Source organism: Sorghum bicolor, chromosome 1, assembly GCF_000003195.3.
Source record: "Sorghum bicolor cultivar BTx623 chromosome 1, Sorghum_bicolor_NCBIv3, whole genome shotgun sequence".
Taxonomy (NCBI): Eukaryota; Viridiplantae; Streptophyta; class Magnoliopsida; order Poales; family Poaceae; genus Sorghum; species Sorghum bicolor.
Genome location: NC_012870.2, coordinates 2,837,809 through 2,861,254, shown reverse-complemented (window position 1 = coordinate 2,861,254; position 23,446 = coordinate 2,837,809). Strand labels below are relative to the sequence as shown.

The window sequence follows — 23,446 nt, the reverse complement described above, 5'->3', positions numbered from 1 at the left end:
TCCATCTTAAAAAAGAAAACAAAAAAACTAATTTTTAGGGTTATCGAACTGAGCGTAGCTCAGCTGGCTGGGTCCCTTGTGGTGGAACCTACCCATTGAGTTTAAGTCTCTGACTTGACACAGGTGCTTATATTTTTCTAAATTTATTCAAAAATTTAATGACGCTAATCTTTTAGTGGTAGGCGGCGTACCCATTGACAGCGAGGTATCTATGGTGACTTCATTAGTTTCGAAATATGCCGGTTTAACTCGGTTCTTCAGAGGTGCTCATAGAAATAGAGGATGTGTGCAAGTATTTATAGAGATAGTGTCTGTAGGTGTATATGAGCGTCTCCATGTAACTAGGTTTTACAAAAAAAAAAAACTATGTTACGCTAGACCATGTACAAAGCACACTAATGGATGGTCTTTTCCTTTTTGTTTGTTTCTTGGCTGTCCAGTCCTAGCCCAAATTGTAGATCGTGCCAAAAATCATGCCACGAGTGGCCCTAAAATAGCGGGGTCATTGAGTGTCCTCCATTATTGAGGGTGCTGTGCATAGTTGCAGATTTGGCCAACCACACGTTCCAACCTTACTAGCTACTATCCATAACGATTTTTTGGAACAAGAGCAAAATAACAGAATTTACATTTCGGTGAACTACGATGCATTGGACGACCGAGTTGTGTACTGCGGTGCCCGTGTTCATTCAGTCTACAAACTACACTGTTGCTTAATATACTTTTCAAATTGAAGAAAAAGAAAAAAAATGAGCTGCGAAACTGGTGAGCGGAGCGGGTATAGCCGCCACCTAGCTAGGACGAGACGAGGTGCGCATAGAGCATCTGGTTCCAGACGTCGGGCACGCCGGGGAGGCACCAGTGGATGCAGTCGGCGCCGCTGCTGGGGTCGCGCGCCCGCGCCTCCAGCTCCGCCGCCGTGGGCGGGCTCCACGGCCGCCGGTGCACCGACGGGTGCGCGTCCTTGCGCTGCTCCGACAGCTGCGTCACGTTGAGCACCCGCACGGCGACGCCGCGCGCGCCCAGCCGCGCCACCTGCGCCTCCACGGCGCGCGCGAACGCCGGGTCCGTGTCCTGCCCGTGGTGCCCCTCCGCCATGATCGGCTCCGTCTCGTTGTAGCACTGGTGGTTTCTACCACCGGTCCCGGCTCCGGCCGCCTCCCACTCGTCGGAGTGGAGGTGCGTCGGCGACATGCTCGTGAAGAAGAGCTGCGTGCGGGCGCGGTCGACGTGGTGCTCCAGCCACTCCGACCACGTCTTGATCGACAGCTCGAACGCGCGGAGGCTGTCGGTCACCTCGTACGCCGCCCTGTGCGCGCCCTCCGCCGCCGCCGCCGCCTCGAACGACCCCCACCTGCACGTCCGCCGCACCGAACGCATGCACGGTCACTGTCAGTATCATGGTCACCCGTCATTCAGACAGTGAGACAGACAAACAGAGCACACACTACTCACAGGACTTTCATGGTCGGGCGGCGCCACCAGAGGTAGGAGTTGAAGACGAGCACGTCGGCGTCGGCCCAGCGCCTGGCGTGCTTTTCGATGGAGCCGGCGCGCACGACGCGGTCGGCCACCCGGTGGTGAACCGGATGGTCCGAGTTCGACTCCACCAGCAGCGGCGACCAGTAGAAGTCTACCGACGCGTTGTACTCCTGCACACAAAATTTGATGGCGTCACTCTCACTCATCCAGGTGGCATACATGCATGTTGAACGACAGGCATGGTGGATCGGCTGTACTACATGGATCTTGAAGGAAACGAGGGAGGTGTTGCCGCCGGCGATGGACTTGCGCAGCATGGGGGTGGCGGTGTCGATGAGGCAGACCATGGATATCCACTGGTTCCGGTTCAGGGAGTCGCCGACGAAAGCCAGCCGCTTGCCGCGCAGCCTCTGGAGCAGCTTCACCGCGTCGAACCTACCCGGTCGGCGGCATTCATCAGCAACTGATGACGACGAAACAAGTGAGCTCCTACGCACGCATGGAGCACGCACCTGGGAAGATCGCAGCCGTGCGGCTGCCACCGCCAGTGCTGGTACTTGAGATCCGTCCTCCCGAACTTGCCGCACGCCGACTGGTCCGACATGAACTTGCACGCGCTCTCCTCGTACAGCGGGTACGCCGCGTCATTGTACACCCACCGGCCAGACGACATGTCGCACTCACCCTGCCCGACGCCGCCGGCGTCATCGTCCGCAGGTGGCGGCGCGCTCCTCGTCGTAGTCTCCAGCTGATCGGGCCCGCCGCCGTCGCCGCCGCTGCTGTCGTTCTTGGTGGTGGTGACAGAAACGGCGAGGACGACGAACAAGACGAGGAGCAGCAGCACGAACGAGTTGAAGTGGCCGCGGCGGAGGCCGAAGCTGACGGTGACGCCCCACGCCGCCGCCCTTCCGTGGGGCTTCTTCGCCGGCGGCTCCGACACCAGCCACGCCTCCTCGAGTGCGTCACCGCCGGCGCCGGCCGAGCTCCGTCCCTTCCGCGGCGGGGTGTAACCGGTCATCTTTCCACCTGGGACGACGACGTCGATCAGGGCCGAGGAACTTTATTTGCAGCGTCCGGCCGTTTGCTCGCAAGCACTGGCACTGCATGCGCGATCAAATAGATTGCATGGTGTGTGCGCAGGCAGGTGAGTCGTGATGAGTGCACTGGCACTGCACTACTGCACCAGGTGCTAAGCTAATCGATCGCTTGTGGTAAAAGATTCCTTTTAGGTGAGACTGAGAGTTGTTGCCCCTTGATCTCGTAGGTTTTGGTGCACCTAAACAGCTACTATGAACTGCATCAACGCCTCAAGTCCCCTCCAAATCAAATTAGTATTAGTTCTGTGCGTGTATATAAACACTGGAGATGGAGAAGTTAGGAGGTGGTTCTGACCGATACACAAAGAAATGAAGAACAGCTGAGACAGGCTTGGCCTTGATGTTTCTGAACACAATTTGTTCATTATTTATAGTTATAGTACCAATAATAATGTAAGTATCTGCCAAGTCAGAGCTGCCCTATCTGGCTTGCAAGCTAAGGTTTACAAATTTTTGGAGAAGTCCATGTTGTGGAGCAGATGACATGTAACTAGCATCAATTCTGGTGAGACCCCATCAGCGCTAGTAAATTCCTGCCCTACAAAGCCCTAACCCCGCAAGGGAATAATTGAAGATCAATAGCTGGGAAGTAGCGTTCATTCACCAACTTTAAGCTTTGTTTACAGTGCATATGTACATGTTAGTTCGTGTCACGTCCGGTTAGTTAAGGTCTCCGTTGTATATTCCTTAATTTAGTCAAGCACTCAAGTAGCCTTTGCGAGTGCAAATCTGGCTTTGCCGAGGCACTCAGCAAAGGGCCGACCTGCAGTAATGAAAAGGATAACGTGGTGTCTCTTTCGGCTGCATATTCATCATGTTCGTGAAAAGAGGCGAATGAATTGCAGCCTGCAGAGCATCATGGACTATAAACAAAGACATAAAGTTAAGAGAGTTAATCAAAAGAAAACAGGCCAGTCAGGTTAATTGGACGGCCGAACTGAAACACAAATCAAATCCAGGTCTTCCTTCCCTTCTAAGAGACCAAGATTCTATGGCTAAAACTTGTCGAGCACAAAAGTTTTGGAAGAAGGCCTTTCGTTGTCTACATTATTTCTCTACCGTCAACTACTGTGCACCTCGCCATCACGCAATGATGTTGACCATCGGACCTATTTCAAGGCAACCTGCTGCATAATTCTTCGTGTCTGCTGAAGTTGTCATGACTGAAAACAAGGAGTAGCCCAACACGAAGTGAAGATCTCGATGTTGACCTAACCTTGGAACCTCAAATGACAATGATAATCTTGGTTGACAACACATCGGCGCCTGCGGCGCAGGAATGTCGATGTCGATTTCTATTTGTTTTCAAATTGAGCATCTTGTTTCGTACCACTTCGGCTACTGATGGCAGAGCGCCTGACATGACGACCACAAACTTCGACCGAGGACTTCATTGCGGCATTCAAGAAACTGTTCACATTGCCTGTCTTGTGGTCGCCTCTGTAGCTGTGGCTAACCCCGGCGAGAGAGCTGGACGACTCGGAGCTCGTCCCCAAGAGGAGCGCTAGGCTTGCCGCCAAGAGCAAGCACCGAGAACTGAAGTCTAAGGCTCAGGCGCTGAAGGTGATAATGAAACGTTTGGGGCTAGAGGAAGTGACGACCGAGTTAACTAAAGAGAAGCCTCCTTTGAGGAATTCTAGACCCACTTCGCCCTACCACTATCGATGTCGACGCGGGAAGCCATGCAGGTTCTCCTCCCGGGCAAGAAATGGAGGTCGGAAGATCGCGAAAAAATTTGTTTCCATGCATGGTTTAGTAGCACTAGGAAGCTAGACCATAAAAAAAAAAAGCACTAGGAAGCTACATCAGCGATGTTTCTAGTTCCTGAAACCCCCAGTTCCAGCTCCGATTCTCCACAATTGAAGTCATGAGCGAACTGGTCATCAGTGAGTGCGAACTAGACCCGTTCGTGATGCTTCAGATTCATGACACATGATGAAACCAAACAACGCAGTCATCAGTGAGTAAGAACTAGCCCGTGGAACGGACGCTGTTGCTGCAGGGCTGCACAGGGACTAGTTCATATGAAGTTACAACGTTTTTCTCAAGAAGCTAAAATTGAGCAATGCAGTACCAATTAGAGAAGAGAAAGCGGCAAAAGAGATGTTCCTTGACCTCCCCGTTGGCCCAAGAAGCAAAAAAACAGCCTAGTATAATATAGAAAAATAATTAGAAATCCGCCACATATGGCCTCACATGCGCACTCGCACATTGGGCTCACTAGGTCGTTTGGTCCGTAATGGGCTTGATACGTGGGCACTTTATGGCCCATGAAATGCCATTCCGTGACTTGTGCAAGAATTCGGTTTTGCGAATATCATTGATTTCCTTTTTCTCAAAAACGAAATGTGTTTTCTTATCTGGCAACTGGCATTACGGGTGAAGAGAACGAAGTAGGATGAATGTTCGCGATCGGAAAGAATCGGAGAAGAGAATCGATCTTGAATCATTTTTGAAAAGGAAAAAAGCTGAAGAAAAGATTAACACAATGACGTTTGAATACCAACGCCCTACTAGTAGTTAGTAGTAGACGATAACAAGAACCAACTTCCCAAGTACCCAAACACATGATGCTGTCTTCGCAAAAGCAACTTCTTTACTGAAGACCAATATCAGAACTCATGACCCTGACATTCACCCCAGCCAAGTGCCAAGCTACCCAAGCCAGACTTGATCTCCAGAAAATACTGTGTGAGCATTATGCCTATGCTTCTTCACCTTGCAATGAGTTTTCATAGCGATAAAGAATTCAAGGGTCTATGTGCTGGACTGCGTTTTCCCTTAGCATTCTGCATATATGTCAAAAAATGTTAAAGATGCAGTTTTGGGGAGTCTTGAACAACAATAAAGGTCAGCTTGAACAATGTTGCACCTTTGGAGAGTCTTCATGATCACCATGAATTCGCACTATCATTCTCATCACCGGAATCCTTAACGTCATGCCACTATATATATGTCAGTAAAATGTAATTCACTGCACACGGAATGGGCTTAGATCCATAGAACTCACCATTCAGTGCCAATTTTAATCATGAACAAGGTATGATTTCCAAGATCAACCGTTAGACATGCACTTCAATAATACTATAAACTGGCTGGTACTTGGTTGTTCGCTGATTTTTTAACCAATGTCAATAGATATTCTGGAAGAACGAGAGCAAGAACTTAAATATTCAGAAAATAGCAGTTGTGTCACAGATCAACACTTATATTAACCTCAGTATCACTAGATTCAACATCTTCTGAAACAACGTAGGCTTCATCACTGTCATTGTCATCAGAGACACAACATCAGTCTGAAGTTTCCTTGGATCCGTTGTCTCCTCCATGGTAGAAGGCTGAGTAGCAGCAAGTTTCTCTACACCACTTTCAATCTCTTTGCTCTTATCATCTGTAGGTCGGCGTGATCGCACAAGAAAAAAAGTATGTGGTCTGAGGGTCCATTAGTGGCTCAAATAGTATTTTAGTAGTTTCACAAAGAATGGTCACAGTGTAAACCAAGAATATATATATGAGAGCTGAATCAGTGTAAACCAAGAATATATATATATATATATATATTATTCATGGAAACTGAATCTGTCATCATATACTCGGAGAAGCAAATCAATCATAAATCTGAAACAACAATTGTTATGTACATCAAAGGATATATATAACATCTGCACCAGGTATGGTTGAATATCAGAGAACAAGGGCGGCGTCATTTACCTTCTTCACTAGAAGTGACAGATGTGGATAAAGACAGGATAAGCAATTAAGCAGCAAAAAGCTTAACTAAATTTCATACTTGAGCTTCTATAAGCATTGAAGAAATAATATAAAAAGGATATTTCCTTAGTTCCTTTCGAGCTTGCTGAATTTAGAGCCAATACCAGAGATGTTTCTAGTTTTTGCCTTTTTGAGCTGTGTAGTAACTCAAACTCCTCAGCAAAAACGAAGTCCTTTTCACTTTTTCAGCCCGGTGCATGCAGGCATCCGGTTTTTTTTCCCCAAGGTTTAGATTTCCCCTTTTTTTTAAAAAAAAAACGAGATTGTTTGCTGAATCTTGTTTTACGCAGAAGAAGATTTTTTTTCCCCTGGATTCTTTGAAATTGACACAAAAAAGAGCCTCGATCTTACAGCGACCCCCAAAAAAGAAAGAAAAACTGATTACATCAACGGAAAGTTTCTGCTCCATGAACCACGAACTAACGTTGAGCATGGCGCACGCATCCATGTACACCACTTACACTTACACGAGGTTCAGTTCTTCATCTACATTTCTTTGTTCTGTTTCGATCGACGCTGTGCATGCCGGCACAAAGGATGTTACTTTGGGCTAGCCCCTAGCAGTCCGGCCGTGTCCAAGTGTCTGTATGTATGCAGGCAGAGGCACGCAGGCACGCATCATCAGAGGAACTGATCGTTGCTAGGGAAGAAGAGCTTCCAGTACAGCAGCTCGTTCCACGTATCCGGCACGCCGGGAAGACACCAGTGCGTGCAGTCGGCGTAGCTCCTGGGGTCGGCGCGCTGCTCCGCCGTCGGCTCCGCCCACTGCTTCTTGTAGGTCTGCGTGTGCGCGTCCCGGCGGTACTCGGACAGCCGCGTGATGTTGACGAGCCCGACGGGCACCCGCGACGTGGCCAGCACCTCCTCCGTCACCCGCTGCATCTCCCGGCTCGTGCTGTCCCTGTACGAGGAGGCGCCGTCGCTGATCGGCGACGTCTGGCCGTAGCAATTGGCGCCCTCCTTCTTGTCGCCCCACGCCTTGCCCTCTGTGTGCGTTGGCGACGCGGTGACGAAGAACACCCGCGACTTCTTGGCGTCCACGTTGCGCTCCAGCCACCGGACCACCTGGTACAGCACCAGCCTGTAGGCCTCCTCCGATTTCATCTCCACGATGTCCTTGCTCGGGTCATTGTCGGCGCCCCTCCTGCACAACTCATGGATCGTCCAGACCAGCTCCGGCTCATCAGTATCAGTTGATCACATAAACAAGCAGCAGAGTGGCAGCAGGTTCAGAGACACGTAATGTACTCACAGGATCTGGATCTTGTCCCCGGCGACCCACCAGAGGTATGAGTTGAAGACGAGGACGTCGGCGCCCTTCCAGAAGCTGGAGTGCCTGTCCATGGGCGCGCCGCGGATGAGGCGGTCGTCGGCGGAGTGCACCACGGCGTCGTCGGAGTTGGACTCAGCCAGCATGGGCGCCCAGTAGAACTCGATGGTGGCGTCGTAGTCCTTCGCCCTGAAGATGCTCAGCGAGTCCACCGTCTCGAACGACTTGGCGCCGTCGGGGATGGCACGGTGCAGGAGGCACAGCAGGGACACGTACTGCCCCCGGTTCAGCGAGTCGCCCACGAACAGCATCCGCTTCCCACGCAGCATCTCCAGCATCAGCGTCGCGTTGAAGCTGCTTATAGTTAGTTAATTAAATAATTAATTCCGCGGTTCAAACAGTTTCCCCGGGTAAAATTCAAATCATACATAATTTGCCCCAATTATTGACGGCCCAAGTCAAACAGAACCCGGTTAGTGATCGCTGTCAGGCATCATGCAATCCGCCCAGCACCAAGGAATGTTGGTAATGGTCGCTCGCCTGTGGCTTAGTCGGTGCAGTCACGGCAGAAGGCAACGACGACCCGAGTCCACTACGCGATGCGTGACGTCGCACCAGATCGACTCCAGGAGTCGTCGGGACTCAGGACCACGAGACGTTTTGCGCTGCCCTGTGCTGCTCTCCGCACTGGCACGTCCCGGCAGCTAGCATCCTGGCTGCCTGGGGAGTGACTAGTGAGTGGAGTGGACCGAACCAGGCACTGGATCTTGGGCCCCGCAGCCGAGTCGTAGGTTAGTGGCCGAATTGCCAATGCCATGGCACCATGGTGTTGGTTTCTAGTGCTGCTGGTGGTGGTGGTCAGGCAGGCCAGACGTTACGTCGCCGGAATGCGACGCCTCGCAAGGGCACAAAACGTGCATGGGCCTCGCTGTCTGCTCACCAAGATCGCGTTACGACGTGTCCCGATCGCTGATGGATGGACCACGCTTAGTCTGTTGCGGTTGGGAATTTGAACCGGAAACCAAATTAGGCCCGTTCTGCTGAAATCGAGCGTAACTACAAGTATAACTGATGAACACTACAGGTTGTGTTCATGTCAAATCTGTGGTCGGTGTGTGTCGCTATAAAGTAGTAGTTATATAGCATAATCGATGCTGTGGATTTTCTGTTGTCTCAGCAAACAACAAAGGAACCTACTTTGATCGTCTCTCTCGGTCATTGTTCATCAAGAAGCTAATTTTACTGCCATTGATGGTTCATTTTTTTGGAACCTGCCATTGATGGTTGTACTACCTCTAGAACATGAACATGGTTCACCTACTACCAACTGTTGCCCTGCGCACTGTAGTCCTGCGTGCTATGGGACGTACTACTCCGGCCCCGGCCCTGCCGCGCATTATTGGCGTCCTACACAAGTCACAAGTGAGCGCAGCTCTCGAGGATCGAGATGCTCCATCTCCATGATGAAGCGTACGTAAGAGCAAAACCTCTTTGTTACCGCGTGTGTCTTTTTAACCTTTGTAAAAAAAAAGAAAAAGGAAAAATAAAGACAGAAAGCAAGCAGGAGTAGTAACTCCTCCCCTCGCTCACTAGAGCTTTCTTCACGGTTTCTTGCAAGTTCCTACTGCAGGCATAGCACGGCGGGGGCACGGTTCCTGCGTTTCTCACGCCTAAAAGGAGCAGGGGCATTGGATTCTTGCAACCGGCGCACGCAATGTTCGCCGTGCAACTGCTAGTGAGCCTCACGACGCGACGGAAAAAGAGCGAGACGGACGCCGGCGACGGGAGGGATGACGGAGGGTTTGCGACTGCGAACCGTACCTGGGCAGGGAGCAGCCGCGCGGCTGCCAGCGCCAGCTCTGGTACGCCTTGTCGGGGCGGCCGTGCGCCTGGCACGTCAGCTGCGGCTGGATGTAGGGGCACTCCCACTCCTGGTACAACGGGCGGGCGTCGTCGTCGCGCACCCACTCGCCCTGTGCGACGTCGCAGCCCGCCGGCGCCGCGCCCACCGCGAACGGCAGCGGCCCGGCCCCTTCCTCGCCCTGCACGCACGGTCGCCAACACACAGAAATGCATGGCAACCGTCAGACCAGAGCCCACGAGGACACGCAGGTAGGCACGCGGTGCGGACGTACCTGGCCGGCGGCGCGGAGGAACGGCGCGGCGGCGGCGACGAGCGCCAGCACGGCGAGGACCTTCATGGCTGATGATGGCTGCACGGCGTGTCACACAGCTATCTTCCGCGGCCTAGAGCGACGCGGCGGGGCGCATTGGGATCTGGGGCGCGATCGATGCGAGCTTCTAGCGGGGCGGCTGGCGGGCGAGGCGAGCTATCCACTATCACTAGTGACCGGCCGAGCTGGAGTCTGTCTGTGCAGCGCAGCGCAGCAGATATAACGCGGGGGCAGGGGTAGGGGTCCAGCTCCCTCGCTCGACCGACCGACTGGGCCGCTCACTGGCTGTAACAACCGCGGCAGGACGACACGGGCAAGGCTTTCGTCAATGGAGTTTTTATTGGCGAAATCCGGGCGGCGGCTGGTACCGCACGGCGGGTGAGATTTGCCTTTACCACCGGGCGGGTTAGGTGAGATGGAGGAGGAGGGGGCGGGGGCGGGGGCGGGGGCCGCTGCTCCCTGCGCCTCAGATTCTTGCGGCTCGGTTAGGACGGAGGATCTCATCTCCCGTCGTTCCGGCAGATTGGCGCGCGGCCGTTATCTGGACGATCTTCAATCGAGCGGAAATTCGTGTGCTTCGGTTGGGATTTGGTTTGCCGAACGAAATTATATTATTCGGACGGACTGTTTCGTGGTGCGGGAGGACATATCTGGGTCAAATCAGATAAATTTAAATCCCGATGAACTTTTGTGTGCTCTCGTTGTTCTGATATGGAATTCGTCGAGGTTTCAACAAGTTGACATTTCTTTGCACTTTACAGTTGCTGTCACGTAGGAGTGCTCGTTCAAAATTTTAACACCCCAAGCTCCTCCAATTTAAACCCCGTCATCAGTATTCAGTACTGTTCCAGTGTTCCTTAATTAATTGACGACTCGCTATGAATCGTGCTTTCTGATATATAAACGAAAACAAAAAAAAAGGCGCATGGTTTAATTAGGACTGAATTGCGTCAGCACGCAAATTAGGTTTAATCTGTGAAAAGGAAATGCTGAAAAAGTTTTATATATCGAGTAAAAAGTAAAAATCACCTTTTAACAGTTCTTCAAGTTAACTAGGGGTGTTTGGTTAGGGTTGTTAAAGTTTAATGGATATTGTAGCATTTTCGTTTTATTTGACAATTAGTGTCCAATCATAGATTATTTAGGCTCAAAAGATTCGTCCTGCAAATTACTCTCTAGCTGTGTTTGACAATTAGTGTCCAAATATTTGACGTGATAGACAGTAAACTTGAACCGGTGAAACCAAACGGGGCCTAATCAATTCGTCTATTTAAGTGTATATACTAGTCACAACTCCTCCTCAAACTAGGATAATCAAATGCTTGCCCGTGTGGTTTCATGTGATTTTTGCCCACGTATAACATTTTTTTCACCAGATATGGTGCCCTCTTGCACAAAGACGTTGTTGCCACACATTCCTCCTATATTGAAGCCACCTGACGTTTGGACCCATACATAGACCAAAACATTTTAGTGAGCAAGTGCCGGTAAGCATATTTTGCTTAGATGTACCCACACAGCTTTCTCGCCCATCATATGAATTGAGCAAGTGCACATTCATGCAAGTAGACCGCCGCCACTGCTCATTAGGGAGTCATGAGCCACCACCACTATGCAAGACCATCGTTGAGCCAAAGGTAAACACTCTGTATTTGGAGCCCTTGTCGAAGACGACATTGTATTCCATAGACCCCATCTGCAACAGCTCTATTGTACGTTGTCGTGGGCACCGCTCACAGGAACTTCACATTTCTCTTCTCCCATGGTGGCTAAGCTTGTCTCACCTCTCTCTTTGGTAGGTGCGGTGGCGGCGGTGAGAGACGCCGATGGTGGAGAGGGATGTGTAGTGGCAATGGGTGTGGGTGTGGCCTGCAGTGTTGGGAGCGACGTCGGCAACATATACGAGAAACAAAAGAATGACAAGAGAGAAAATATTTTGCCCACTAGTATATGGGGCCCAATTGGGAAGATTAAAGCCTAGAGGGGAGACATTTTTCTAATTTTGCTACAGCACATCTCCTTTATTAACACCTATAAAAACAAGTTATAATATGGCACATAGTCTGGTTCTAAATATAGAATAGATTATGCAAGACGTGTAATTCTATTGTAAAGTACGCCCAAATTAGCTATTATATAAATGAAAAAAATGAATTTGGGCCTCGTGGACGTGCTACCAAAAGGGATTGTTTTTCTTCCCGATGAAACACTGGGGGACACACGTACAGGAGTAGTGGTATGGACCTAACAACTCAGCGGTGCAGTTGAAGGTAATGCAGCCCGTTGCTTCAGTTAAACGAAAACTTTTAGGTGAGAGTCTCCTGGTCGTCAACTTCAGGCTTTTGGCTTGCTCACACCATACCTAAAATTCTGCGTTATCCGGTGAGATACAACCGTGGATGGACGTGTTGCTAGAGTGACAAACCAACACGATAAGCACGGGACGGAATGTATGTTTACTGAATATTTCTGCCCAGACGAGCTCACAAGCAACACGAATGAAAAGCTGAAAGCAACACGAACGACCGAGTAAATTAAAGAACTTGTACGAGAAAAAAGGCGCGATTTTTCCGTGTGTCTTGCAAGCAAAGTTTATATATATTTGGCAAAAAAGAGGGTTTAAAAGGTACGACACCGGGGCAGTTGGCCAATGAATAGCGTTATGTTTTGCGTTTGGTGAGGGTTTTGTGAAGCCTGACAGTACAACAGACCGACCTAAAGAAGCAAGCGGCGAGCGGCTGAGAAAAAGCAACGAGCAGCGTGCGCTGCGTTTCAGTGCTTTAGTTGTTGCCCGATCCATACTCCATAGTGATTAGCACAAAACGATTAAGCCAAGCTTCATTAAGCATCACATGCTTCGTTAGAAAATAATAAAAGGTAGAAAAACAACGGAACCGACGATTCGGTGAAATCGCCGTCGCATTACGCGAAAGAAGCCTCAGGTTTTTGAGCCCTTCCATTACGCGCAATCATATCGCTGTCGTCGCATTACTGAATAATAACTCTGAACGTTTTCTTTATTAATTAATATAATCACTAACTCTCATTGCTATTATTGTTAGTTAGGGGAAAAAAGGCCTGACCACCGTCCCTCCACCGATTTTCATCCATACTTAGCTGAGATGGAACCCCCAAGAAGCTTTGTTGTCTGCAGGCGAGATCGCGGCCACACGAGCATCGCATTCGCGATCCAGCTCGTCGCTCTCGCGCGTTCACCGTGGCGGCCGTGTCCAGGCGTGCGTTAACGCCGATGCACGCAGCAACTGTGCAGATCGAGAGAGGCACCACTAGCAACCTAACCAACCAGGCGGCCCATTAAACTTTAAACAACACAGCTCGCACGCCCGCGGCGCGTCTCCGGCGAGTGGCGGCCGTTGCGGTGTCGCCGAGACGCCTAGACGGGCGACGGCCGGCAGGTCCGGCTCCGATCGGCCCCGCCAGCAACAGCAAGAATATATGTATACTGAAAGCTCCCTTTTGACGATCGTGCGCATGCACTGCACTGCACCGCACACCTACCGTACGTTCTCCTCGTCGGGCCGGTGGATGCCTATCGCGTAGAGGCTAGCGGGACGACGACCGACGAGCGACGATCACCCAGGCTGAGCCAAGCGCGATCGGACATGCATGTTTTTCTCTCGTAATAAATTAATAAATAATATTTTTAAGTATATAATTTTTTAAACCAACAAACAGCCCCGTCAGGGTACTCACAGTGCAGACTCCGCCGTAGAGTCTATCCCTATTAAATACAGTGCCACGTAGGACTTTTGATGATGTGGCATGATATTAAATGAAGAAAGAGAGGAAAAAATCAAGAAACGGAGTCGAAACAAGACTTCGAGTCGGCGTCTCCTCCGAGGCCGACGACTCCAGTTTTTTCTCGCGATGGAGAAGGCGCTATGGAGTCGCGATCGAGACTCCGCCGCGATTGCTCTTCGCGCGCGCTTCCCCTTCAATTCTCCCGCGCGAGCCATCCTTCTCCCTAAACCCTAAACCCCAAATTTCTCTATTGCTTTATATATTGTAATGGATGACTAAGACTATATCTAAACTTTCATCGTTGTTCTGTGGATTATGTTTGTCGATTCAATGATATACTATATGCGAATGTTTGCAATGTGTTTATGCTCGTTTGAAATTGGTTTGTGATTGTTTGCAGTGTGTAGGGTGGATCACACGTGATATGCCACAGCTGATCAGCTTGTTTTTTGCTGCATAATAAATATTTTAATGTGTAGAAACTACTATTAAACGCTAAGCATTGGGAGTGTGGTTTCTTGAGATGGAGTCTAAGAGTTATGGACTCTATGATAGAGTCATGGGCTGTGAGTGCCCTCAGGACACTCCCAATGCAAGACTCTATCACAGAGTCCAAGACAATTAATTACATATTATTTATGATATTTTACTGATGTGGCAGCATATTTATTGAAGAAAGAGGTAGAAAAAATAAGACTCCAAGTCTTATTTAGACTACAAATCCACATTGTTCGATGTAATAAATAATTTTAGACTCTATATTAGAGTCTGCATTGTGAGTGCCCTCGTACGTCCCGTCCACGAAACCGTAGGCACCGTAGGCGGTAGGGCGACTCCATCGAGAGTCATCGTGGTAGGTCGCTGGACCCGTGCGTCGGTGCGTGGCGCGTCGTCTATACTGTCTACAGCGGCGGTAGGTCTTGAAGGGAGAGGACGCCTGCGCGTGGGCCCGAGGCATCGCGAGATTTTAACTGGTCTGGGCACGACAATGCTGTTGCTGGGTCCGCGCCAGCTCGGCCTTGCCTCCAGCCGCACAAGCACAGCGTACGTGAAGAAACGGTGGGTAGTGGGCAAGCACAGTACTGTACTAGTACACTAGAAGATGAGATGGACGACCCACCCCCATAAGGCTAGAACCGCATGGCTGCACTGCCATTTCCGGATGGATCGAACTAGTATCATCTATAGCACCACGCTCCACGCAACCACATGTCCGCGCACGCAGCCATGACATTCTTGCAAAGCACTCGTACGTACTATTGCGAGTAAGCCTTGCACTTGCAGGCTGAAGCAGCCACCGTGCAACGCAATGATCTATTCTTTCTCGGATGCACATTGCGCATCGTGTCAAGTTGGCACCTCAAGTGCAAGTGCGAGCTCGTCTCGCTTTGCAGAATCAGCAAGCAACTGACACCGCTGCGACGCGAATCACACCAACCAGCGCTTTCCAATTTTTTTTTCTCTCCCTCTCCCTGGTGGCCGGCATCAGAATGTCAAATCGGTTGTTTAGACTAGACTGGGAGAGAGAGTGTGTGAGAGTGAGAGAAAGAGGGGGTAGGCGCATGCACCAAATAAAGGTGGCGGGCGAAGGCGAGCCCTCGCTAATGCTTCCGATGCAATCAATCGGCAATCATGCGAGCACCTGCAGCCTGCAGGTTATGCTACCAGACCACAAGCTACTGCTTTGCAGTCCGCTGCGTGCGCATTGCCGTGCCCGCTAGTGTGATCTGCGTGCGACGCCTCGGTGCGGGGCAGGCAACGGATTGCGGGACCCGGACGGCGCCCCGGCAGGCCGTCGTGCGGGTGCGTCGGGCAACAGCGTCTGCTGGCGTTATAAAAGCTGCCCGCAGACGAGGGGCCTCGCGCTGTATGGGTCGCTGCTGAGACGAGAAATGCCGCCGATCGGGATCAACCTGTGTTCGTCATGGTCATGGATCGGATGCCTTGCCCTATAGAACATCAGCTAGTTTTTTTTAATGAAAAACTAAACCTTTAAATGTTTGGTCGCTCTTTTTTTTTTTGCCCACACAGGGCTCGCGACTGCTCTCGCTCAGTAGCACTGCTAGGACGATCGGAGTACTGTAGCGCAGGGCCACGGTTGCTGTGCTGGTTGGAAATGTGTCGTGCAGGACGGGAGGGGTTGGTGCCGGGTGCGCGTCAGAAAGGCTATGACCCAGGTCCTAACCCTGACAACGAAACAAATTCAGTCAGTCACAGAGGTTAGGGATGCTGTCTATTACTGTAAGAAGAGGTTAGAGCAACCACAATATGTGCAATAAGATAGTCCATAAGATTAAAATATTTGCTATCAGGTAAATGGAACACTGTGAGACCAGTCCATAGAGGAGTCCATAGCAAAAGGTACCCATAAGCTTATGGACTACCCATAGGGAATAAAAAATGTTACTTTTTCTCACTCCTCACGCTCTCTTTCTTGGCTTTGCACAGGATTGTAAAAAGAAATAATTTTTTATCTTATATGGGACCCACTTTATGGACTAGTTGTTGACTGAAACATTGTGGAGACAACAATAGCTATTGTCCACTGACACAAAAGCTGCTCATATGGACTACTTAGTCTATATACATTGTGGTTGCCCTTAGGGATGCTGTCTATTGCTGGGCAGAAGAGGTTAGGGATATGCTGTCTATTACTGTACGGAGGAGTACAGGAGCACAGTTCATGAATTAACTGGCATCGGCCATCGGCAGCAAAGTCAACACAACCATACTCCTACTTACGCTTCCAGAACAAGTTCCTCTTCTTCTCTGCGCAGTGGCGAAGCTAGAGTAAATTAAAGAGTGGTGCACTTGTCTTGTTGGTGCATATACTTGTATAAGAGATGGTGCATATATGGTGAAAATTTAACTAAAACAACTGTTTTTTAAAATTTAGGTGGTGCATTTGCACCCCTACTAATAGTGTACCTTCGCCCCTGTCTCTGCGGACAACATAAACCGGTTGTTGGATCGAAGAATATGATAAATGGCCAGTGACCAGCCCCGCAGCATCGTCAACGTCCCTGGTGATATCGTGATCAACGAAATGTTACTACTGTCTCCTGAGCGCTGACTAATGACGGTAACGAAACAAGAGAGCTAGTAGGAACGAAGCAGAGAGAAGAGATGCAGGGGATGTCACTGGTGAGGCAAGGTTCCTATCCTAGTACTGTGCTCTTTGTTACTTTGTTCACTAGATCGTTTTTGCGACTAATTTGTTGTAAAAGAAAAAACTCTGCTATGTCGGGGAGGTGACTGGTGAGGCAAGGTTCCTATCCTAGTAGTTGTGCTCTTTGTTACTTTTACTCTGTTCACTAGATCGTTTGTGCCACTGGCCTTGTTTACTTTCATCCAAAAACCCAAAATTTTTCAAGATTCTCTGTCACATCTAATCTTTAGATGCATGCATAAAGTATTAAATGTAGACGAAAATAGAAACTAATTGCACAGTTTGGTCGAAATTGACGAGACGAATCTTTTGAGTCTAGTTAGTCCATGGTTGGATAATAATTACCACAAACAAACAAAAGTGTTACAGTGTCGCAAAATTTTTCCTATCACGAACTAAACAAGGCCTGATTTGTTGTAAGAAAAAACTATGTTAGGTAGCCAGAAAAGGACGGTTGACCATGCTAGGGCTTGCCCAATGCATGACGGCAGCAGAAAAGCAACACCCATTGTTTTGTGTTCCAGCCCACTCCGCAAGGCCCATCACTTTGGGCTGGCCAGCTCTCCAAACATTCAGCCTATCAGACAAATCTGATGCTAGCGTAAGGCGTAAGCACAGCACAGGGAGGAAACACAGAGAAAAGGATTCAGAGAGTTACAGAGAAAAAGGAATCAGAGAATTACGGTATATACTACATCATCATCATGAAACAGAGTTCGTTCTGGGAAAATAACTCGCACGACATCAGGCACAAAAGATCACCTGGTGCAATTCCAAGCCTCATGTTCAAGTTCAATAAATGAATCGTACATCAACAATACCATGCCACGTGGAAGCTTTGCCAACAAAGTATAGACAGCCGGCCTCATATATATCAAATCAACTACTACAGCAGAGCTTCCATCTCCCGTGTACCGTGTGCCTTCTTCAAAATGTCGGACCTATATGATGTGTCAAGCTAACAATTCTCCAGCGTACCAGCCTCCCAAATGCTATGCTATGCTATGCTCCCAGTCCCAACTTCACCGTGCAACTTGCACTCCATCAAAAGGGAATATGAGACAAGGCGTTATCGAACCCTCCAATCAACCTTAGCTCAGGGGAAAAAGAGCTTTGAGTAGAGCAGCTCGTTCCATGTGTCCTGGAGCCCTGGGAGGCACCAATGCGTGCAGTCCGCATAGCTCTTAGGGTTCGCGATCTGCTCCGGGGTTAGCGGGTTCCACTGCTTCTTGTAAATCTGAGTATGCGCGTCCTTCCTGTATTCAGAGAGCTGGGTGATGTTCACAACCCCCACGGGGATCTTGGTCTTGGACACGCCGAACACTTCCCCAATGACTCGCATCAGGCCCTTGCTGGTGCCTGGTCCCCAGTAAGAAAAATCCTTGATAGGAGTTGTCTGGTTGTAGCAGTTCCCATCAGTATCATCACCCCAATCTTTGCTCCTGTTAACAAAAGAATAAACCTGTATTAATTGTAGCCATGCCATATATATGTGCAGTTCGTTTGAAACTAGAACATAGACAGAGGTTACTGCATTCAGGCTGGCATGCTTACCTTGTATGAGTGGGTGACATAGTGACAAAAAATACTCTTGAAGTTTTGGGATTCATGTTGCTCTCAACCCATTTCAGCACAGCATTCAGTACCATTCCATAGGCTTCCTCTGTTTCCATTTCTATGATGTCCTTGTTTTTATCTTCAAAAGAGTTTTGCCTAAAAGCAAAAGGTGTTTTAAGGATAAGAAATATGGGACTTCATGCCAACTACAGAAAATAGACATGATTTCATCGGACTATCAATTCCACGGCCTATTTTTTCAGCTACGAGGAAATTTTCAGCTTGAAGCAGACGGTGAAAGAACTTGACATGGTAAAGGAAGACACTTACAAAATTTTCATCTTTTGTCCGGTCATCCACCAAAGGTAGGTATTGAATACTAAGATGTCAGACCCCTTCCAAAATTTGGCATGTTTCTCAATGGATGTTCCCCTTACAATTCGATCCGCAATACGGTGCACAACAGCATCATCAGAATTTGACTCAGCCAGAAAGGGAGCCCAGTAAAACTCAATGGTGGCATTATAGTCCTAGCAAACATCAAACATTAAGTTTTTCAGCATGGATGAAACTAAAGAAGGATGTACCCCAAAAGCTACAGAAGAACAGATAAAGGCAAAGGTGTGGATCAAATAATTTTTTTTCTTTTACCAGTATATATATATATATATATATATATATAACATTTATGAACCAGAGTTTTTTGTATCCCTCTTAACAGCTCTAGCCTCTAGGGGTCTTTTTCTAAGGCCCAAGGGAAGATACTACTGAATACATGCATTGATGCATATCAAGAATAAAAAGTTACTGTACAAAAAGGGGGGAAGAATATAAAAATGCCTGGGTAGAAAGTTTAGCAAAGATATCTTTGGTGATCACAGTTGGTCCCATGAACAAAGAAAAATGATGCACCACATTTAGAGAAATGCGCCAATGCTTCACTCTGTTTCTAAGCTTTTCATTCGTTACATTGAAAGATACAAAGGGAATACCTTTGCTTTGAAAACTGTAAGGGAATCAAATGTCTCCATTGACTTGGAGCTCTCAGGGATGATCCGATGCAGGAGGCAAACCAATGATACATATTGCCCGCGGTTCAGAGAATCTCCAACAAACAGCATTCGTTTACCCCGCAACATCTCTAGCATTAGAGTTGCATTGAAGCTGCAACAAAAGACATTTCCATTAAGATACTGTGCATCACAAAGATGAGTGCTAACTACTACAAAAACTGCATAAGACAGTTGGAAACAGATTGTACCCCATTGCAGCAGTGATATAAGACATTTGCTATGACAAAAGAATGCCTTAAATTGTTCTACAAATATTTACTCCTGAATCCCATTCACTAATCACTGGCAACAGTGACCTCTATCTGCATCTAATGTAGCCAAATGTTGTTTTTTTCAATTAATGCGACCTATATCTTCACATCTAAAAATACCTCTGTTAGTACTTACAAGTATAGATATCTCAGTTAAAAATACCTTAGTAAACAACATGCATCGCCTACAAATGTAATAGATTTTAGTCCTAGTATTGCAATCCAAGTAGACTTATGTAATACTAGATATGTAGGAGTATCAATTATGCTGACTATTATGAACAAAATGTCTCCATAAAATACACTAAATTCCATGGAACTTGGCACATACTATACGTCTGTACCAACCCCAGGATCCTCAAGGGTCAGATCAATCAATAACATAATAAGAGTTTTGAAAGCTGAGAAAATGAGGTTGGATAGAAACAAAGCACCAAACCGCACAGGAAGCACCAAAACGGGCACCGGTACTGTCGCACAATCTTTAGACCGGGTCCACGGGAAAGAAGCGTGTAACCAAGCCCGTGCAATTGGAGGCAGCCACGACTCGGCTGTACGCCTGTACGCACGGGCACGTCCCCACCGTGCCAGACGGACCACACCGTTCGGCTAATCGGCCGGCTGTCCAGCCGGTCCCTCTGTGGCCTGCTTGCTCGAACCTCGTGCTCCCACGTGACAGCCTGCACCCTTGCTCGCCCGGCAGCACGCAGGTCGCAGGGCCAGGACTAGGAGTCATCAATCAATAACCAAGAAACCCGTACCGGGCCAGGGCAGCAACAACTGGAGCCACCATGCGAGGCTGCATATCATCGAGTGGACCGTGCCGACGGCACATGACATCTCGCGCCTCCCATGGCGGTGGTGCACCGCCGGAGCTGAGGCCGGACCTCCCGAACTGCCGAACTGCCCACATCAACATTCAATTTGCATCTAGCTGGCATAGTGGCATCTCATTGCCGACGTTGCCGTCTGCCCGTCCAGCGGCAGCCGGAGCCGCACGCGGCGCCGCATGGACCCCGTGTCCCGCCCCTCCCGCCGTATGGCCCTGCCGCGCCCGCGCCCCACCGCCCATGTCCGCATACATGGCGTTTAAAGGCTGGCTACCTGCTCACCCGGCGACTCGCGCGTCCGCCGCCTGGCGCGTGGCGCCTGCGCCGCGGCCCGCGTGCCGCGCGCTCGCTACCGGCCGCGCGCGCTTGGATCGTCCAAAACGAAGCGTGTGCCAACAAGCGACAAGGCGAGACTCGAAACCTCGCCGTTTTCCGTCGGCTCCGTTCGCACGCGTCTCGATCCCATGTCATCGTCGACTCTTTTTTCCCATTCTTTTTTTAGATTAGATTAAAATAACGGCGATCCTTTTTAGGAAGAACTACATATCATCATCATCATCAATCAAAGGGAAGAAATTTGAAACGAGCGCGCTCGATCCGGTCTCGATCAAGTGCCTAAAACTAATTCAGCACTGCCGGATCAGAATTACCGCCACTTGTTCACCCGGAATCACGGCGAGGGGAAGGGGAGGGGGCAAAACGTACCTGGGCAGCGAGCACCCGCGCGGCTGCCACCGCCAGTGCTGGTACGCCCGGTCGGGGCGGCCGTGGGCCTGGCACGTGAGCTGCGGCTGGATGTAGGGGCACTCCTCCTCCTGGTACCACGGCCGCGCCGCCTCGTCGTACACCCACTCCCCTTGCGCGACGTCGCAACCCGCCGGCGCCGCGCCCACCGCGAACGGCAGCTGCTCTGCCGCCGCGCGGCGCCCGGCCTGGCTTACTGCGTCTGAGTCCGAGGAGGCGGGGTGGCGGGGGCGGAGCGACGGGCGGCGGTGCGGGTACGGGTGCGGGTGCGGCGGCGGGCGGTTGAGGAAGGGGCGGTGCAGCGTGGAGGAGAAGTCCTTGAAGTAGAGCACGGAGACGAAGGTGATGAAGGCGAGCGTGAGCGCGTAGGACGTCAGGAAGGGGCTCCTGCTCCCGCGCCCGTTGCCGTGCTGCGCCTTCATCGTCGGCCTCATCCGCCGGGGGTGGGGGGACGGACGTCTGCTCCGGCCTCCGGGCTCCGGCCGGCGCTGCTCCTTCCTTCCTTCCCCCGCCCGGCCGCCCCGCCTTCACTAGCTACCCGCGCGCTCCCTCGCTCCTCCCTCTCGGCCCAGCTCGCATCGCAGGATCCGCGGGCAATGGAGACCGCCGGCGCGCCCTGATCTCTGATCTGGCGCTGGGTGCGCGGGATCTGGGACTGGGAGGAGAGGAGCTTGGGGCGAGGAGAAGCAGCTCACCACCTGCTGCTGGAGGTGAAGCTTGCTTTGCCCTCTCGCTTTTTGTGCTTGGCCTTTTTGGGGCCCTTGGCTTTTGGTGGAGTAGGCCGTCCCGAGCTTGAGTGGTGGGGACTCCACACGGCACGGCAGAGTGGGTACGGGAGAACAAACGAGATGGTGCCTCCTCCAGCTTGATGAGTGCAAACTGCAAACACAGCTGAAGTTTAGGCGGATTTGTTGGGCGGATTGTGACACAAGCAAAGCCCAACTACTTGCATTGACTGTTTCTGTTTCACTTGCCTTGACCTCTAATCAGGGTAAGATAAACGGATCTACTGTTATCTTAGTGTTTGCCGCTAAAACAAATGATCACCTTCGCCAAGATGCCTTGAAATTAAGAGAGTAATCAAAAAATAATAAAAGAACATAGACCGGTTCAATTTAGATTGAACCAAATAGTCTACGGAGTACACCTAATAAAAGCCACCACGCTAGCTAAAGAGGACCTAAAAAAACTTTATTATGATGATATAACCGCTTAGATCAAACTAAATAGTTTCTGCCAAATATAACTATGACATTAATCCAAATAAAGAGAGATGGATTTATGATGATCTCATGGCTTAGACCATGCCTAATAATGTTGAGATTGTTAATTAAAAAAATATAAAGGAACATGCACCGTTTGATTTTATGATAATCTAGAACTTAGATTATAACGGAGAGTCCATTTCTAATACAATCATGAGATTAGTCAGAACTAATTAAATAGCATACACCATTACATTTTATGGTGATACAACAATTTAAACTGCATCAACAAGTCCGTGAAACAAATTGATTTGCAAAAAAAATGAAGTAAGAATAACTAAAATTAATGAGAAAAAGGCTATCTATCTATGCTGTTTGCATCATATAAGGCCCTGTTTAGTTCGCCACACAAAATTTTTTCATCCATCCCATCGAATCTTTAGACACATACATGGAACATTAAATGTAGATAAAAAATAAACTAATTACACAGTTTAGTTAATAATCGCGAGACGAATCTTTTAAGCCTAGTTACTCTATGATTAGCCTTAAGTGCTACAGTAACCCACATATGCTAATGACAGATTAATTATGCTTAATAAATTTGTCTTGCAGTTTCCTGACGAGCTATGTAATTTGTTTTTTTATTAATTTCTAAAAACTCCTCACGACATCCTTCCGACATATCCGATGTGACACCAAAAAAATTTTCGTTCCCAATCTAAACAGGCCCTAATTGTGCTACGGTGATAAAACCGGAGCTAGTAAATACTCCAACTTAGTTAACTAAAGGCCAATTTGTTTTTTCTTCTTAAACAACTAAAGATCTGTTTGGATCATAGTCTAAATTTTACTTGACTGACTAAATTTTAAATTATTTTAGCTTACTTGTGTGGTCATATGAACTAATGTCCTTTTTTAAGGTTCATTTTAGATTATTTTAGCTTACTTGTGTGGTCATATGAACTAATGTTCTTTTTTAAGGTTGACTAGACTATAGACTGTACTATAGACCATCTATTCGGAGCTTAAAAACATCTACTAAAGTTTAGTGTAGGATC

General features: G+C 49.1%; 3 protein-coding genes across 3 annotated transcripts; all 3 read right to left on the bottom strand.

The window, feature by feature from the left end:
* LOC8057065 (protein trichome birefringence-like 34) lies at window positions 584-2,896 on the bottom strand. The gene is made up of 4 exons (XM_002463603.2): window positions 1,995-2,896; window positions 1,743-1,917; window positions 1,456-1,652; window positions 584-1,354 (listed from the first exon to the last, which is right to left on the bottom strand). Exons 1-4 carry the CDS (start codon window positions 2,498-2,500, stop codon window positions 796-798), a joined length of 1,437 nt encoding a protein of 478 aa, XP_002463648.1. The 5' UTR covers window positions 2,501-2,896; the 3' UTR covers window positions 584-795.
* On the bottom strand, window positions 6,648-10,117 carry LOC8057064 (protein trichome birefringence-like 33). Its single transcript, XM_002463602.2, has 4 exons — window positions 9,756-10,117; window positions 9,442-9,662; window positions 7,603-7,974; window positions 6,648-7,494 (listed from the first exon to the last, which is right to left on the bottom strand). The coding sequence occupies exons 1-4, from the start codon at window positions 9,819-9,821 to the stop codon at window positions 6,972-6,974; spliced, it is 1,182 nt and encodes a 393-aa protein (XP_002463647.1). The 5' UTR covers window positions 9,822-10,117; the 3' UTR covers window positions 6,648-6,971.
* LOC8057382 (protein trichome birefringence-like 33) lies at window positions 17,397-22,006 on the bottom strand. Its single transcript, XM_002463601.2, has 5 exons — window positions 21,142-22,006; window positions 19,275-19,446; window positions 18,613-18,812; window positions 18,280-18,438; window positions 17,397-18,167 (listed from the first exon to the last, which is right to left on the bottom strand). Exons 1-5 carry the CDS (start codon window positions 21,612-21,614, stop codon window positions 17,822-17,824), a joined length of 1,350 nt encoding a protein of 449 aa, XP_002463646.1. The 5' UTR covers window positions 21,615-22,006; the 3' UTR covers window positions 17,397-17,821.